At 40.3% G+C, this 17192-nt stretch overlaps 1 protein-coding gene across 4 annotated transcripts in view; it reads right to left on the bottom strand.

Annotated features, from left to right (window-relative positions):
• CACNB4 (calcium voltage-gated channel auxiliary subunit beta 4) overlaps positions 1 to 17192 on the bottom strand; it is a 311756-nt gene continuing 294564 nt past the window's right edge. For all 4 annotated transcript variants that reach the window (XM_006157626.3, XM_006157627.1, XM_006157628.3 and 1 more), the window contains 2 exons: positions 4532 to 4717; positions 1 to 1021 (listed from right to left, as the gene is read on the bottom strand). In XM_006157626.3, the coding sequence (XP_006157688.1) occupies positions 761 to 1021; positions 4532 to 4717 (447 nt within the window). In that variant the 3' untranslated portion in view covers positions 1 to 760. The remainder of the gene's footprint in view (positions 1022 to 4531; positions 4718 to 17192) is intronic.

Here is a 17192-nt window from a genome sequence, read left to right as displayed (position 1 = left end):
GCCAACTTCTAATGAGTTAACTGGACTGACTAAACAAAAACCAAAGACACTTTGAATACGACAGCTGTGCCAGGGAAGAAATAAAAAGATTAAAATCCGAGAAACTATACGATTTCTGCATTAAGATTTCTGAGTTTTTTTGGCACTATCAATACATTTGGTAAGTTTGAAAAACCACTCTGGCAACATTAACATATATTAAAATGTTTATACAATCCAACTTTAAGTGTAAATTTAGCTTCCAGCAAGTAAATATCATAGCTGGTTTTAGCTTCTATTGGTATTTCGATTTTCTTAATAATTATGTGGTATTTTTTTTCCTTCAGATTTTTTCAATTGATTGCAACATGCTCAAGTAGACTTTCTAGTCAATTCACCCAAATTCCAACAGGAATTGGTTTATAAATTGGTTCCAACTGGAACTGGTCATTTGGAATTTCCAGCATGGGAAATTATTTTATATGTGCCTTGATAAGTACCCTAATTACAAATTGATGTGTCTAAATCTATGAAGAAAACAAAAGGTATTGTTATTATGTAAATGATTGCACTTAAAAATGATTGGGCATCTAATATCCATCTAGATTCAAGGGCATAATGTACATTTTAAATTTGTTTTGCCCATTAGCATCAAATGACAGCAGCCCATAAGCACAGTGAATACTGTGCTGTGCTTGCCAAGGTAAGATGACTGGTTTATCCTAGCAGTGCTATGGCAAATTGTCAACAGATGAATTTTTTTGTGTTTGTTTTGTCAGACTCAAAGCCTATGTCTGGAGTCATGGCTATATCCCCCAGGCGATCCTCGGTTCCTATGGGGTTTGTAAGTGTCCTGGTATGAGTCAGGGTAATCTTCTTCCACCAGAGGGTAATGATCTCGGCTATGTTGGGAACTGGAAGACAAGCGGTTCCTACTCTTCCGAGCCCTTTCATTGTGATAATTTTCATCAGAGGTCATTAGACTTCGTCTTTCAATTGGAGAGTTCTCTGTGGAGTGGTTGCTGTGCCTCATTCGCTGACTCTAAAAATATCACATAGTTAATTAAATAATGTCAGTTTCATTCATCTGAACATGTGAATATATATAGGACAGAAGAATCTGTACAATACGATGCTAAATATCTGATTTAATAAAGCATTTTAATGCACAAATGGTTTGATCAAGATACCTAGTTTTGGGACCAGCAGGTGGCGTGGTGGTTAAGGTACTGGACACTCCCACATGACTGACCATAGTTTGAGTTCTGGACCTGATGGCTTGCTTTCTCACTTTCCCTCTCTCTTCTCTGTGTGTCTCTCTCTAGTCAAATTAAAATAAATGAATAAATAAATAAAATAAAATAAAATAAAATAAACAGTTATTTTAAAAAAAGATATCTAGTCTTATTTATTAGGGATACAACATGTAAATATGCCAGAGCATTGGCCAGAGTGTTGATAGTTTATGAATTTAATGACATAGTACTGTATGACTATGCTTCCTGATAAAAACATAGAATTGAAAGTTAACTGTTAAAAGAAGTTTAATACATTTAGGAAGGCCTAATCTAATTTTATTGCAAAAATAAGGATTATTTTACCATTGGGAAATAAAGTTTAGGATAGCATGTATTATTTTATTCATCTCTTGAACTGATAAAATCTTTCTCCTCCTAAAATAATACATTCCACATTGACCTATTACTAGCTGACTACTCTCTCTCTCTTTTTTTTTTTTTTAAGAGGTTTTTGCCATAGGACATGTGTGCTGACTGGAGAGAGAGGGACAGAGATAGTGAGAAAGTGAGAAATAACCTCCTAGGGGAGATGGTCACGCTGCCATCGTTCCTCCTCCATACTCCTCCTGGGATCTTGGGTACACACACACACACACACACACACACACACCTGGTGTGATTTTTAAGCTATCCGGTCTGGAACTCAAACCATGTAGGAGTCCAGAGACGTAACCACTATACCATCTGCTGGCCCCACTAGTTGAACATTCTTATACCTATTAAAAATATTTTAATAAAATGATTATTTGTGCTGTCTGTAAAATAATGCATTTGTTTCTGCATCCTACATAAATGTAAGAACTTCAAGCAATATTCTTTCCAAAAGAATATATAATTATGGAGCCTTCTAATTGATATATTTATAATTCTTGCTTCCTCAATTAAAATATCCTATAAAAATTATGTTCCATGAACTAGCAGATGGTGTAATGGTTATATCACTGGACTGTCATGTAGCAGACTGTAGTTCTCGTCCTGGACCCAGTGGCTTAAAACTCATACTGGGTACATGTGCACGTGTGCCCAAAATCTCGAGAGAATAGAGGAGAATGGATTAGGGTGTGCCCATCCCCCTGGGGGGTGATTTCTCACTTTCTGTCTCTCTGTCTCTCTGGTGAGCACACACGCCCTACAGCAAAAATTTCTCAAAAAAAATTATCTTCAGATATTAACTACATTTTTCTAATGCCATTAGTAGAAATTAATATTTTAAGACACTGATTTGATGACTCGGAAAATATTATTCAACATTTTTCTTCACTATGGTAAAACTTGTATCTACTTGTATCTATCAGTTTAGATGATCTCAAGTTAAGGAACAGGATTGTAATGAAACCGTGGGCCCAGAAACATCTCCTTGTAAGTACTTTCAGCTTCACAAAGAAGGGAATTCAATTGAGGGGTCACGAACTGTGCTCTTTATATCAGGAAGGTGTTAACAACTAATGCCAATGTTTACTGGGGAAAGTAGGCCACAGGATAAAGGTAATGCATTCACTCATTAGTGGAGCTGGGACAACCACTCCAGGTAGATGTCATGGAGATGATGAGTCCAGAGCACTGTATCCATAAACAAAGTGCAACATTTCATTTCTACCTACATTACATAAGCTTATTGCTTCACGCGCCCACTTCTCATTCCACAGTGTTCGATTCAGAGCCAATCCTAATGAGTCAATGGAAAGGCTACATGCAAATCAGCCCACAGGAAGTAAAATAAAGCAAGAAATAGTCCTGGCTCACACACACATGCCATGCATTGCAATAGTACATTTCCCATGCTCATTTCTAGCCCCCAAAGCTATTCATTTAAATGGCAGCTTTTCTGCTTACAAAGATGCAGTTTTGTAGCAGAGTAATACAGTTATAATAGCGTTTCAGAAAGTGCCATTTATCTCAGAGTTAACTCTACACGATCTACAATTATGACTATCATTATAACCCATTACAGGAAAACTAGTCATGATACAAGAGAGCTCAATGGACTACATGTTCCTCAGTCAGCTGGACGTTTGGCCACATTCCAGTGGCTGCTTGATAAATGGTAAATAATAATTAAGGTAAAAAGGCAACATTCGTTTTGTCATGCTGCCTCTGGTGCCCTAGATCTCATCTGAGTGCAGAACTAGGCGAGCAGATGAGAGAACCTCCCGATCCAGTGCTTATACTCTGTTTCCCCAAAGAACACTCGCCATAACTGACCAAACAGGGCCCTGCGCACCCCCAGGAAGACTCAAGGATCTGTCCCTGCCCCTAAACAGAGCAGCTCTACTTGTGTTCACACTCTGCCTTACGCAAGGTAGAGGGCAGGGTTAGGTAAGGGTAGTCGAAAGGCCTGTCTACCTCCAAATACTTGCTAGTCACGATGTCTGATCATTTCATTATCATATAATTCTTAAGAAGAGCCATGTAGAAGTAATGGACACTTGCACTGAGTAGGCAATTAAGTTTCTTGGCAGGATTTAGACACAAGAGAGATGAATTCCTCCAAATTAAACCATTATAAATTTACAGAGAAGAAAGTTCTCAGGAAAGAGTCAGTCTCTGGGTACCTTTCTCTAGAATAGATCACAACTAGATAACATTTTAGAAATGTTTAATATGATGCACTTTGAACAGGCTCAAAGCTTAACTTTTAAGGTATATAGGGACCTAGATCCCAAATGGTCAACTGAGGTCTGGATCCTGGCCTGGTGGCTTGACAAAACATGCCAGGTGCCTATATATTCATGCCTAAGATCTTGATATGATGGAGAAATGGAGGAAAAAGGATTGTGACATGACCATACCCATGGGGTGGGAGGCTGGAGGGGTTCTGTCTGTCTGATAAGTACAGGGAACCAGTAGTTAGCGTAATGGCTATGTCGCTGGACTTCCCACGTAGTTGACCGCAGTTTGCGTCCCAGACCTGGTGGCTTAAAACTCACGCCAGGCGCATGTGCGTGTGTGCCCAAGATCCCGAGAGGAGAATGGAGGAGAAGGGATTGCGGCGTGACCATCCCCCCTGGGGGGTGATTTCTCGCTTTCTGTCTCCATGTCTCTCTCTGTCTGTCTGGCGAGTGCATGCGCCCTATAGCAAAAATCTCTCAAAAAAAAAAAAAAGTACACACACTCTCTGGCTAGAAAGAGAGAATATGCATTTATGGTTCCCTCTTCAGATTAAGGACAACCCCAGTCTCCACCCTAACTAATCAGGTTCTCTGTAGAATCTTCAATGCAAAGTTATAAAAGGACAAGTGAAATAGTGGCAATACCTGTAACCCAGAAATTGCTGTGGGATATGGTGACAGTGCTGTTGAGCCCAGATTCCTCCCCAGCAGTGGGGTCATGGGGGTGCTGCTGGTTGTGTGGGTGGCACGCCAGTACGCCTCGAGGTACTCTCCCAGATGTTCACATGCATCCTCCAGCTGATTTTCATCCAATATGACATCAAACATTTCCTGTGGATGACAAGAAAACCCCTTTTGTTTCCACTTTAGATTTTAGGCAATGAAAGCTAAAATTCTACTTATAGTAGATAACAGTATTTCTTTTCTTTCTTTCTTTCTTTTTTATTTTTTTAAAGAGAGATTTGCTATAGGGCGCATGTGCTCATCGGAAAGACAGAAACTGAGAAATCACCCCCTTCCCCAGAGGAGATGGACATCCCACAATCCCTTCTCCTCCCATTGTCCCCTCGGGATTGTGGGCACGCACTAACACATGCCAATCCCTTCTCCTCCATTGTCCCCTCGGGATTGTGGGCATGCACTAACACATGCTTTGTGTGAGTTTCAAGCCTCCAGGTCCAGGACTTGTACCATGGTTAGCCATGTGGGAGTCCAGCAATGTAACCATTACACCACCTGCTGGTCCCAATAATAGTATTTCTAATATATACTAACTAACATCGAATTTGAGGAACAAGTGAAGAGTTGCATTGTTAACCTTGTACAAATGCAGACATTTACATAAAAATGAGAGTGCTCAGTGCCAGTCAGTGGAGTAGTAGTTAAAACTGCTGGATCCCACATAGTCGATTGCACGGTTCAAGTCCCAGACCAACGGCTTGAAAAACATACTGGGTGTGTGTGCATGTGTGCCCAAGATCCTGAAGGAAGAATGAAGAAGTGGTTGTAGCATGGCCATACCCCATAGGGGGTGCTTTTTTACTTCTCTCTCTCTTTCTCTCTGTCTCCTTTCGGTGAGCACATGATTCTGGCAAAGTTTAAAAAAGTATTAAAGGTAAAATATAGTGAAAACATATGTATTCATATCTTTATCTGTTTATATACATATTTTTTTAATGAGAGTGAAATATATATTTTAAAATTTAATTTCTTCCATGAACAAGAGAAAGAGACACCACTTCCCCAACAAAGTCTTGACACCATGATCCACTCCCACCCTCAGTCTGCCCTGGATCATGGGCACATGTATGTTCAGTGTACTCAGGGAGTTCTCCAGATGTGAACCTGGAACCTTTCCATGTGGATCAGCCTCACAAAACACTGTGTTTTATTTCTATGCCACTGTCCCCATTAATCCAAATATCCTGATAGAGCTGAATCTTACTCACCCAAATAGATTATGAGAGAAGCAAGTGAATGGCAATCAAAAAGGAGTTCTAAGAATGTTTTGGGCAACGACCGTATCATTGGAATATACATTTTGTCTCCCAAGTAAACTATGTTCAAGGGAATAACTTAGATAGTTTTCAGACTGTGAAAATAATGTTATCTGTCTCCTGATAAAACAATAAGGAAAACAATAAGAATTTTTAATATTAACACTAGAAAACCACATTACAGTGATCTCTGCTACCACAAGATTGTTTTACGAAACTGTTAAAAAAGGAGAGGTTTGATGTAAACAATGGGGAGTCATACAAGAAGAATCTGGTATCCATGTTTCTGTTAATGAGAACTTTGTTCAAAATCTGGCCTGTGATTAGAAAGTTATTCCTCCACTCCAAAGGAGCAGAGTGGTCTCTCTGAACTGCAGTGTGGCTGGGGACACAGACAGGATATACCTGAGACACAGACTCTTCGGAGGGACAGTCAGAAAACCTTGGCGCCTCACAAAGAGAAAGAAAAGCTGTTCCACAGGCAAGTGTTAGCACACCCTAACTTTCAGTACCAGATTGAAATACTATCTCTCTCCCACCACCCCCTTCATTATCTTTATGCATATGTGTGTTTATTTTAAATGAGTGAAATATTACCATTTTATTAAAGTAAGGACCTCCCAGTAGTAAATCAAGTACCAGGTTACTGCCACCAGCACTGGTCTGACTGGCTGGGCTGTAGGTTATTGGCAACTACTGGATGTCATGGAGTTGGTGGTGTCTTGACTGACTCATTCTCTTCAGCGATTAGAACAAGGGTTCCTTGAAGCAGAAGTCACCACAGAAATGATTTCTCTCCCAACATTTACTATTTAAATGTTTCATCACATCACACTTTACTGAAAATTATTACTAAATGGGAAAGCAGTCTGAAGGCCCTTGAGGAGGGCTGGTAAAAGAACAAGTGACTTTAGTCCAAAGTGACCTATGCTTGAGAAGACTCTGCCGGCTCAACTCATTTGGAGGAAAAAATGGAGAGGTAAGATATCTGTGGGACACAGATATGGTTTATTATCTGTTGATAAGGATGTGTACAGTATTCGCAACTGGACAGAGACGTATATCATGCTGGGTAAAATCTGCTTACAATCTAAATGATATATAGTGATCAAATGTATAAATAACAATAATAAATGAAAGTAAATAAATAAAGTTGAATAAAATTTGAAAAAGAACAAACGGAATTAAATAAATAAATAATTCTTTTTAAAAAAAATCTGACCCCCAAGTAGTAAATTCTCGATTTTTTTTTTTTGCATACTTTATACATTTCTAAAATATTTACTCTAAACCTGTTGGGTTGTTGGAAAAGTCATGATTCATGTTTGCACAGAAAAACATGAAAAAAAAATACATGATGACTTTTCCAACAACCCAATATTTTTTCTTAAGCACTGAGGGTATACACTGGCAAAATTAGAGATCAGGTTGTGTTCAAGAAGCACACAGTCTGATGAGAGAGACAAGTACTAAATTCTCTAATTATCTATCATTTAATTCAAAACAATAAAAAGTTGGAACCAGTTAATGTTTGGAGCTATCATTCAAAATTCTAGATTTAGAAGGAGACCTGAAGAGAGAGGTGAAAACTGAACTTACGAAAAAGGGGACATTATGAGTAAATTTTAGAAATTATCTGTAGAAGGAAGAGAATAAAACAGAAAAAAGAAGCAGAAACACAACAGAAGAATATCCAATGCCAGACGGTGCAGCAGCTACACAACTAGATCTGCATAAGAAAGTCCTGTGTCAGGACCGGCAGTTGGTGTAGTGGCTATGTCGCTGGACTCCCATGTAGTCGACTGCAGTTCGAGTCTCGGACCTGGTGACTTAAACTCACGCTGGGCATGTGTGCATCGTGCCCAAGATCCAGAGAGGAGAAAGAAGGAGAAAGGACTGTGGCATGGTCATCCTCCCTGGGACCAGCCTCCCTCACTTTCTGACTCTCTGTCCGTCTGGCAAGTGCACGTGCCCTGTAGCAAAAACCTCTAAAAAAAAAAGGTCCTGTGTCCTAGGACCTCCTTGTGCACTCCGGGCATGCACATGCCCATGATCCAGGCTGAATGAGACTGAAGGAGGATCACAGGACTATAGCATGAGGACCCCGTTGGGTTAGTCTCTTTCTATCTTTCTTTCCATCTCCTGAAAGAAATAAAGTTTAAAAAGTGAAAAGAAGAAGAAGAAGGAGAAGAGAAGAAGAAACAAAGAAAGATAAGGAGAAAAGAAGAAGAGACCATATGGGCAATAAGAAATAGGGAAAGTAGTTTCTCAAGTTTCTGTTAACATATCTTTATGATAAATCCCTCTTTTCCACTTAAGTACCCTAGGAGTGCTTTCTGTTTCTTGGAATCAAACCCCCCTCCTTCTATTAAATATAAACTTTTCAAAGTTACAAATATCAAATATGAGGCTTGTCTGTAACACTCTGATATAAATTGCAGCACTGTAGTGCTCACTTAAGTGGATCCGGAACAGCTCCCATTGACTCAGATGGTACAGGAAAAGAAAGAGGAAACTGGGCAGCACCAAGACAAAGGGCCACTTTCTCAGCCATGCCTGATAAAAGTTTTTCACAAATCCTAGACTTCATGTGATTTGGAGTTTTCTGTTTAAATCATGTAATTTATGTTAACTTCCCTCCACAAAGTGGCAAGTTGAAGTACTCTCAAAGGAACCAGGACTGCAGAGCTCAAAGAACAAAACAGGTAAGCAGGGCCAAGCCTGCAGACTACTGATTAAGGAGCTGGACCCCACATGGTCTACCACAGTTGCAGTTCTGGCCCCAGCAGCTTGAAAAGCACACTGGACATGTGTGTGCATGGCCCATCCCGACAGGATGAAGGAATGGAGAAGGGATAGTGGTATGGCCATGTCCCATTAGGGCACGCTCCCTTCTCCCCATCTCTCTAACTCTCTCTCTGGTGAGCAATTGTATCCTCTGGCAATAAATTAAATACACACAAACACACACAACCCAGGTAGGCAGTACCCAGAGCTGAATGTTATTTGAATGAAATTTATATAATAAGTCTTAAAAATTTCATGGAAAATAAGTATTGGGTTGTAGAAAAAGTCATGACACATTTTTTCTGTTTTTCTATGCCAAATGTGTCATGACTTTTCTAACAATATTATTAAACAAAATAAAAAAGAAACTATACATGGCTTTCAAATATTTTTATGCTAAAATAACTTGTACTTGATTTTCATTTTTCCACAACTGTTTTAAAGTCCCCTTGTTTCTACTTGGCAGTTCTATATATTATATTCTCACTGTTGTAGGCACATTTTTTCTTCTTTTTTTTGGAGACTTTTCTGCTACAGCATACGTGCAGTTGCCAGAAAGACAGAGAGAGACAGAGAGATTGAAAGCAAGAAATCACCCCCCAGGGGGGATAGTCATGTCGCAATCCCTTCTCCTCCCTTCTCCTCTCGGGACCCTGGGCACGCATGCACACGTGACCAGTGTGAGTTTAAGCCACCAGGTCCGGGACTCGAACCGCGGTTGACTACATGGGAGTCCAGTGACATAGCCATTACACCATCTGCTGGTCCCTGTTGTAGACACACATTTAATTACACACGTTTAATTACAAAGATTTTAATAAAGTCCTTATCTGTGCCAATGAATAGAACTTGTATATATCAGCACATGGCTATTTGCCTAAGCCTCTGTCGTCTCTAGGAAATGAAGCTTTTGCACTGCTAAAAGACAGCTCTAAGATGGAAGCTGACTTGAAACTGCTTTTAGGCTTTGAAAAGCACAGAGAAAAGCAAATTTCAGCTTTTCAATGAATACTGACATATGTGGCTTGTTTTCAACTAGAAAGAATTTCACAGCCTGCGTATTTGTGACAATTTTTCTTTTAAACTGCTCAGGAAATAACACAGCTGAGTAGACCAAGTCCTAGAAATTCAGTTTAAGGGAAAAAAAAATTTTTTTTAAAATTATACAGAGGATTCAGAATAACACAGCTGAGTAGACCAAGTCCTAGAAAGTCAGTTTAAGGGGAAAAAAAAATTTTTTTTTTTAAATTATACAAGAGATTCAGGGAAGCAACCCAATGAGTTATTCAAACCAGCTCTGCCAATATTTTTTTTTTATATAAATATAAAGGTTCCAGTCTAGTCAGCTTGTTACTATGCATTGCATGAGGCCTGTAGCGTGGGACACAGATGCAGAGAGCTCTCTAATCAGCAGAAGTCCGAGGCGGTGCACAGTGATACCACGTCCTCGGTGACGGCCAAGAGTAACACTGATCTGTTTTCAAAGCACTGCTCGAGCAAACACCTCTGACATTCTACGGTGGGATACTCTCTGCAGCTGAGGCGGGCAGAAATGGTGTGCCTACCGAAGTAAATACATAGTGAACTAAAGAGTCAAAACAAACCACCAAAAAAAAAAAAAAAAATCAGGTACAATAGGCTCCTTTTCTGAACAAACTCCTTCAGGAAAAATGACAAACTAAAGCTTAAGAGTGAATAACATGCCTCTAATTAATCCAGTAGTCCAGAGAAATAAAACGGTAGGGAGGAAAGAAAGGGGAAGAAAGACTAAAGCTGAGTAACACAGAAACAGAGATTATTTGTGGTAGCATTTTTAAAAGTCATAGTTATTTAACCATTTGCCTGGTTCTCCATTCAGAGTGAAGATGTGACAATCTTTTGTCTGGAGGCCCCCGGAATTAGGGTGACTGGCCATCCCAGTTTCCCAGGGACAGAGTAGTTTGTTTGTTTGTTTGTTTTTAGGACAATGGACCATCAGTGCTAAAAACTAGAAAATCCTGAGCAAATCGCAGTGGTCAGTCACTCTGGTGTTTACAGAAGATGCAGTGATTTTTGCTTTCTACATTGAGGAATGAAGCAAGTTCCACTTCTCTTAAATTATTTTGGGAGTGAAGATATAGAGAGGGATTGGGTAAGACTTCCTTGATGATGTCAAATACATACTTCCTCGCTCTTTGATGAGGATCTCATTAAAACTAATGTACATTGTCTAATATTTCTACCAAGGAAGTTGCTTTTAAACAATTTGTGACATTCATTACGAACCCAAACACTTTTTCCTCCCTATACCCTTCCATCCTGTCCATGCTTATTCTTCAAGGAGTCTAAAGACATCTGCCAGAGTTGTCTGCAGAAAATGTATCTGCTACACTCATATTAATCCGATATGTTAAATCATGGCATTGGTGGGAATGAATCATCCTTAACTCTCAATATTTAAGTTGGGTGTCTGAAATCCCTGGAGAATATGTAGTCTCCATGGACTGAGGGAAATTGGATCTCATATGGCCTGGTTTCGAGAAGGAAACATCTAAACCGACTACTCCTTTTTTCAAAGGCAGTCTTTGGGATTGTACTAGGGATAGCCACAGGCTCTATAATAGCAAATGCACCAAGGTTGGGAAGGAACTTCAAATAAATTAGTGAATTCACATGGTTATAAATAATTTAAATAAAATTACTGGAAAAGGGCAGTGGAAAATTACTTCTGTGAGAGCAATTTGATCAAGGATACTGGGCACTATCATCTCCTTCAGAATTCTTGTTTTTAATAGAATCAATCGGAGCCCATTCAGCAATGGAAAATAAGGAGTGATAGAAGAGAACACTATGGTTACTGTAATGTTAGAGTCTGCAAGGCTGTGCTGAGGAGATGAGTTCCCCTCTTGCAGAGAGAGTGATCAATGTCGTTTTACACACACTCACAAAAACATCACACAACTCAAAGAGCCACAGGGTCAGCTTTTGGTAATACAAGCCAGCTTGTAACTAAGTAGGATTAAAGGATTATATATAATTTATATATTCAATTGTCTATCTGCTTTTCTCACTATCCATTATGTAGTTCTTAGTACCATAGTACTGAAGCAATTTGAATTTGGCCTTCTTAAAACGTATTATTTTTTTAAAGAATTATTTTATTTAAATTTATTTATTTTTATTTGACCAGAGAAGGACAGAGTGAGAGAGAGAGAGAAAGTGAGAAAGCAAGCCACCAGGTCCGGGACTCATACTGCAGTTGGCCATATGGGAGTCTAGCACCCTCAATCACCATGCCATCTTCCGGCCCAAAAATGTACTATTGTTAACGTCTCTGAAAAGGAAAAGAGTACTAACACCTGACAGAAGCAAAATAAAAATCTAAAAATCTAAATATCATGTATGAGTGTGTGTTGAAAATACAAAATCAGGCTGGTCATATTAAAAAATATATAGGGGAACCCCCAGATGGTGTAATGATTATATCACTGGACTCCCACACAGTGGACCACAGTGCAAGTCCCAAACTCAGTGGCTTAAACTCACACAGGACACGTGTGCATGTTTGCCCAAAATCCCAAGAGGAGAATGGAGGAGAAGGGACTATGGCATGGCCATCTTCCCTAGGTGGTGATTTCTCACTTTCTGTCTCTGTCTCTCCAGCAAGCACATGTGCCCTATAGCAAAAATCACTCTTAAAAAATTATATATATATATACACACACACACACACATAGTATAGTAGTCAAGGGAGCCAGATCCCATGGCTGACTGTGGTTCCTGACAGGATGGAGAACAGAGGAGAAGAGATTGCTGCATAGCCACACCCTATAGGGGAGTGCTTCCCCCCCTTCTTTCTGTGGTATATATGTCCTCTAGAAATGGAAAATCAAAACAAGATGGACTTGTGGGTACTAGCCCTGTAAGTTCCTTTTCTGTCTGCATCCTGACTTTCCTATTAATCCAGACTGGGTAATGGGAGGAAAGTCTCCTCTCTTCTCAAGTAGAACTCTCTAGTAGTTCATCCTCCCAGCTCATCTTTCCGTCTATGGCAGATAAGTACAGTCCCAAATTCTTCAACACTCCCCATATTAAGATGGACAGTTATGTCCTCTCCTCTCAGATCTTGGCAGCCTCTTTGACTATTTTAATGAACAGAATGCTGTGGAAGTGATGCAGTGCTGGTATTTAAGCCAGTCCTTGAGAGGTTGGAATACTGGCTCTTGGGGCCCGGGATTGCCATGGAAGATGCCTCTATTCTTTTTCTCTTCCTGTTGATTTTTTTAGAGAGAGATTTTACTATAGGGTGCATGTGCTCGCTGGAGTGACAGAGAGACAGAAAGTGAGAAATCATCCCCCAGGGGGGACATCCATGCTGCAATCACGCCTCTTCCATTCTCCTCTTGGGATTTTGGGCATGCATACACACACACCTGGCATAAGTTTCAAACCAGCAGGTCTGGATTTGAACCATGGTCAGCTATGTGGGAGTCCAGCAATGTAACCATTATGCTATCTGCTGGTCCCAAGAAGCCTCTATTCTTGTTGGAGAGATCCCATGGGAGAAGACCTCGAGACTACTAGGAGACAGAGAAGGGCTGGCTGGGTCCAGTCCTCTAACCATTCCAGCAAAACACCAGGTCACTCTCCAGCTGTATACCACCAAGTAGCTGTTGTTGAAGTCACTAATTTGGGGTGTAGTTTATTACATAGGAGTAGAAAACCACAATCGTATCCTAGAACAAGAGTGGTCTCTTTGGTCTGCAGGCTCAATCTGGCCTCCTTCCTGCTTCTACAAAGTTTAATTGGAACATAGCCATTTCTATTTGTTTACAAATTGTCTATGACTACTTTCCTGCTACAAAGGCAGTTTCGAGTAGTTTTGCAAAGGTGACTGGATGGCTCACAAAACCTAAAATAATTATTGTCTAGTCCTTTTTTAAAAAACGTCAGTGACTCCTCTTCCAGAAAAAGCCGTACCCATGAAACCCTCTCTCTCCAGGAGAGTATATAATAGCTAACCCACTGTCATTCACCTATAACATCTCACTAGCCTAGGAGACAGTGCACTCTCTCTCTCTCTTTTTATTTCCTTCTTTCTTCCAAGAGGGACAGGCAGCCCAATAGGGTCTTCAAGCTGCGATCTCTCCCCAGTTTCAGCCAGCCCCCAATTATGGGCATGTGTATGTTCAGGGAAGTCTCAGGATGTGAACCTGAGACCTTCCTACATGGGTAAGCCTTGAAAAACATTGCACTACCCCTGCACCACTACCTGGCCCCTTAGGAAAAAGAGCTCTTATGTTGACCTTGGCCATGGCACATGACCTTTGGAAAACCAGTTCACCTCTCTCAGTCTCAGTTTTCTTGCTGTAAAATGAGATTGGACTGGATCAGACTTCCCTAGATATGTTCCATGAAACATGAGGCCCATAGGATGCCGCATGGAAAAACAGAACTGTACTCACATTTTAGAGAGAAGCACTGCATGCTATCTATGTTATTGGAGATGGAAAATATGTTTGCATATTAGCACATTAGCATATTCAGGATTGTGCAGTAAAGAAACCAGACTACCTTTGTTTATATAAGTGTTTTTTCAAACACGTTTGGTATCAGGGCCCTTTCTCTACAACACATACTGACATCACACGGAACCCAAACGCTAAAGAAATACACCAGAAGTACTATATTGAGTGATCTTTAAAGTCCCTTTTTGTTCCACTAGTCCATGAATCTAAGATGCATTCTTCTGGCTCCAGAAAACTAGCTGCTTCTCCCTGTCCTTCATGTCTTTTAAACTCTTTCTCAAAATTGCTGCCTTTAATTTCTTAACAATGTGAGGCTCTGCCAGTGTAATTTGCTGACTTTTCAGACTGGAGATCCAGTTGCCAATTAAGCAAACTGCAAATTCTCCTAAAGGAACTAAAATGACACAGTGATCACTAATCTTTGGGTGACAATTATAATTATGGTCTTGAAGTAAAGCAGAGACAAATGCAGACACATTTTTAAATTACTACTAGTTTTTATAATCTGAAGATTTCTTCCCGTGTGCCAAAATAGACGGTAGGATTCCTTCATAGCATTACAAATGCTATTCATGCAACATCAAATAAACACACTTAATACGGTAAACAGTGTTTAGAAAATGTTACATCTCAGCTAAACTTATTTATCCAGACTGTTTGCTTAAAACTCTAAGTTATCTAACCAATTATATAAAACAAGGAGATGTTTACCCAGGTGAGATAATGACAGGGTAAGGCTGTCTTCCTAGTGGATAAAGTTGTTTGAGATTCCTGATCTGGGGACATGTGCTAAGCCCTGACTTGCATCTACCTACACACACGTCTTTTCTTGGTTCCAGCTGTTCCAGATCTTAACACATTGCACTAAATGTACAACTAGTCAATGAGCAACCCTCTCAGCAGCTAAAATATTTCAATTTTAATAAGACAGAGTATTTTCTCTACCAATTATTAGGATTAAATGTTAACTCATTCTCATAAAAAAGAAAAAAAAACATTTTCTACAAGCAATCTCATGTAGTTCTAGCTGGAAGATAAAAATAATATAACTGCCCTTATTCAATTGTTCTAGGTAAAAATAATATAACTGCCCTTATTCGATTGTTATAGAAACTGGAAATAACAGCATAGTTCCTGCCTTTTGGTACCTGGACAATAAAGATTATCTTCCTTCAACTGTAAAACATTACAGGGTCAGGGGCTCAGTAATACATTCTTCTATATTCACTCAGAGCTCTTTTGTCTTAGAGAGTCTTGCTGACAAACCTCCTCCTTCCTTGAGTTGCTGGGACTACAGACGGGTGCCACCTCTCCAGTTCTTTCTCATAGGGTCTCATTATATTGCCCAAGACAGCCTTGTGGCTCACAATCCTCCTGCCTCAGCCTCCTGAGTTGCTGGGATTACAAACACAGGCCACTGCAACTGCTTTTCTGGTTGGACCAGGACTCGGATGCAGGGCTCCTCTGTGGTTTCAGCCTGCAGAGCCCAGGATCTTAGCAACTTGTGCCACCACAGCTGGCTTCGCTCAGTGCTTTAATTATACATTCCACTGTGTAAGTGGACTGTATTAGTAGGCAATGTAAAGTTAAACTTCTTAACATCAGAGTCCAGCCTCTAAATTTTCCACATACCTGTGGAGTAGGCAATCAGGTGTGTGTGTGTGGGGGACACAACCAGGTGTGTGTGTGTTTGGCAGACTGAGGGTGAGAGGAGAGAAAACTGGCTGTGGAGTAAGATCTACATCTAATCTTAATTTGCTATTATTTAAGTTCCCTAGTTCCAGTTATCTCCCTTACAAAATGGAGATAATATTACCTATCTTATTAGGTAACTGTGTGGATTAATCTACGTAAAGCATCTCACACATTGCCTGACCCATCGTAAGCAGCTAATGAAGGCTAAATTATTCACAAGGATACATTCATTCATTCATTCACTAAACAAATATTTACTTGGGACCTACTACGATAGGGAACTGATATACAACACTGAACCAGAGAGGCAGTTCTTTATAGAATCTAACAGACAAAACAACAAGAACAAAATTCATCCAGTAATTTAACAGAAACAGTGCTTATTCAGTGCCAAGAGCTTTATCACATATTCACTCATTAAATCCTTATCAACCCAGGGAGGTAGGTACTTGCCCAAGATCACACAATTAGTATAGATTTGAACTTAGGCATCTGGCTGCAGTCTGCTTTTAACAGCTATACCATGTTGTCTCCCTGGACATGTGAATTGGATTTTATGCTTCCAAGGAATTGGATTTTATGTTTCCACAGAATTTAATTTTATACTTCCACTTGTAAATGATCCTTACAAGTATATGAACCACACCTAGTGGATCAATTAAGTAAGAGACAGTTACTTCCTTTAGGGAAACATAGGCACTGAAGTGTTGTCAGCTGAGCAAGTGGAGACATGAACTGCCTACTGGTGAGTGACCCAGTGACATATGGTGGCAGTTGCCTCTCCATCCTCTTCCTGCCACTATTTGTCTTATAACCCAGCAACTGTTTTCTGGCAATGGCACTAAGAGAAGAGTTGCCCCCTTATGTTTTTTTTTTTTTTTTTTGAGAGGTTTTTGCTACAGGGCGCATGTGCTCGCCAGACAGAGAGAGAAAGATAGAAAGCGAGAAATCACCCCCAAGTGGGGATGGCCATGCCACAATCCCTTCTCCTCCATTCTCCTCTCGGGATTTGGGCACGCACGCCCGCACACGCGCCCGGCGTGAGTTTAAGCCACCAGGTCCGAGACTCGAACCGCGGTCGACTACGTGGGAGGCCAGCGACATAGCCATTACACTACCTGCTGGTCCCGCCTAATATGTTTTTTCATCTCACTCAACCCTGACCCTTTCATCCACTAAAGCCACAGGGATCCTCTAGTTCCAATGAATTCTCAACCTTCAAAATCATTGCCTTCTAGACAACCAGCAGTTAGCGTAATGGCTATGTTGCTGGACTCCCACATAGTCGACCGTGGTTCACGTCCCGGACCTGTTAGCTCA

This window comes from Tupaia chinensis, unplaced genomic scaffold (genome assembly GCF_000334495.1).
Source record: "Tupaia chinensis unplaced genomic scaffold, TupChi_1.0 Scaffold000549_1, whole genome shotgun sequence".
Lineage (NCBI taxonomy): Eukaryota > Metazoa > Chordata > Mammalia > Scandentia > Tupaiidae > Tupaia > Tupaia belangeri.
The sequence above is the reverse complement of the archived record's forward strand: the minus strand, read 5'-3'. Positions and strand labels throughout refer to the sequence as shown.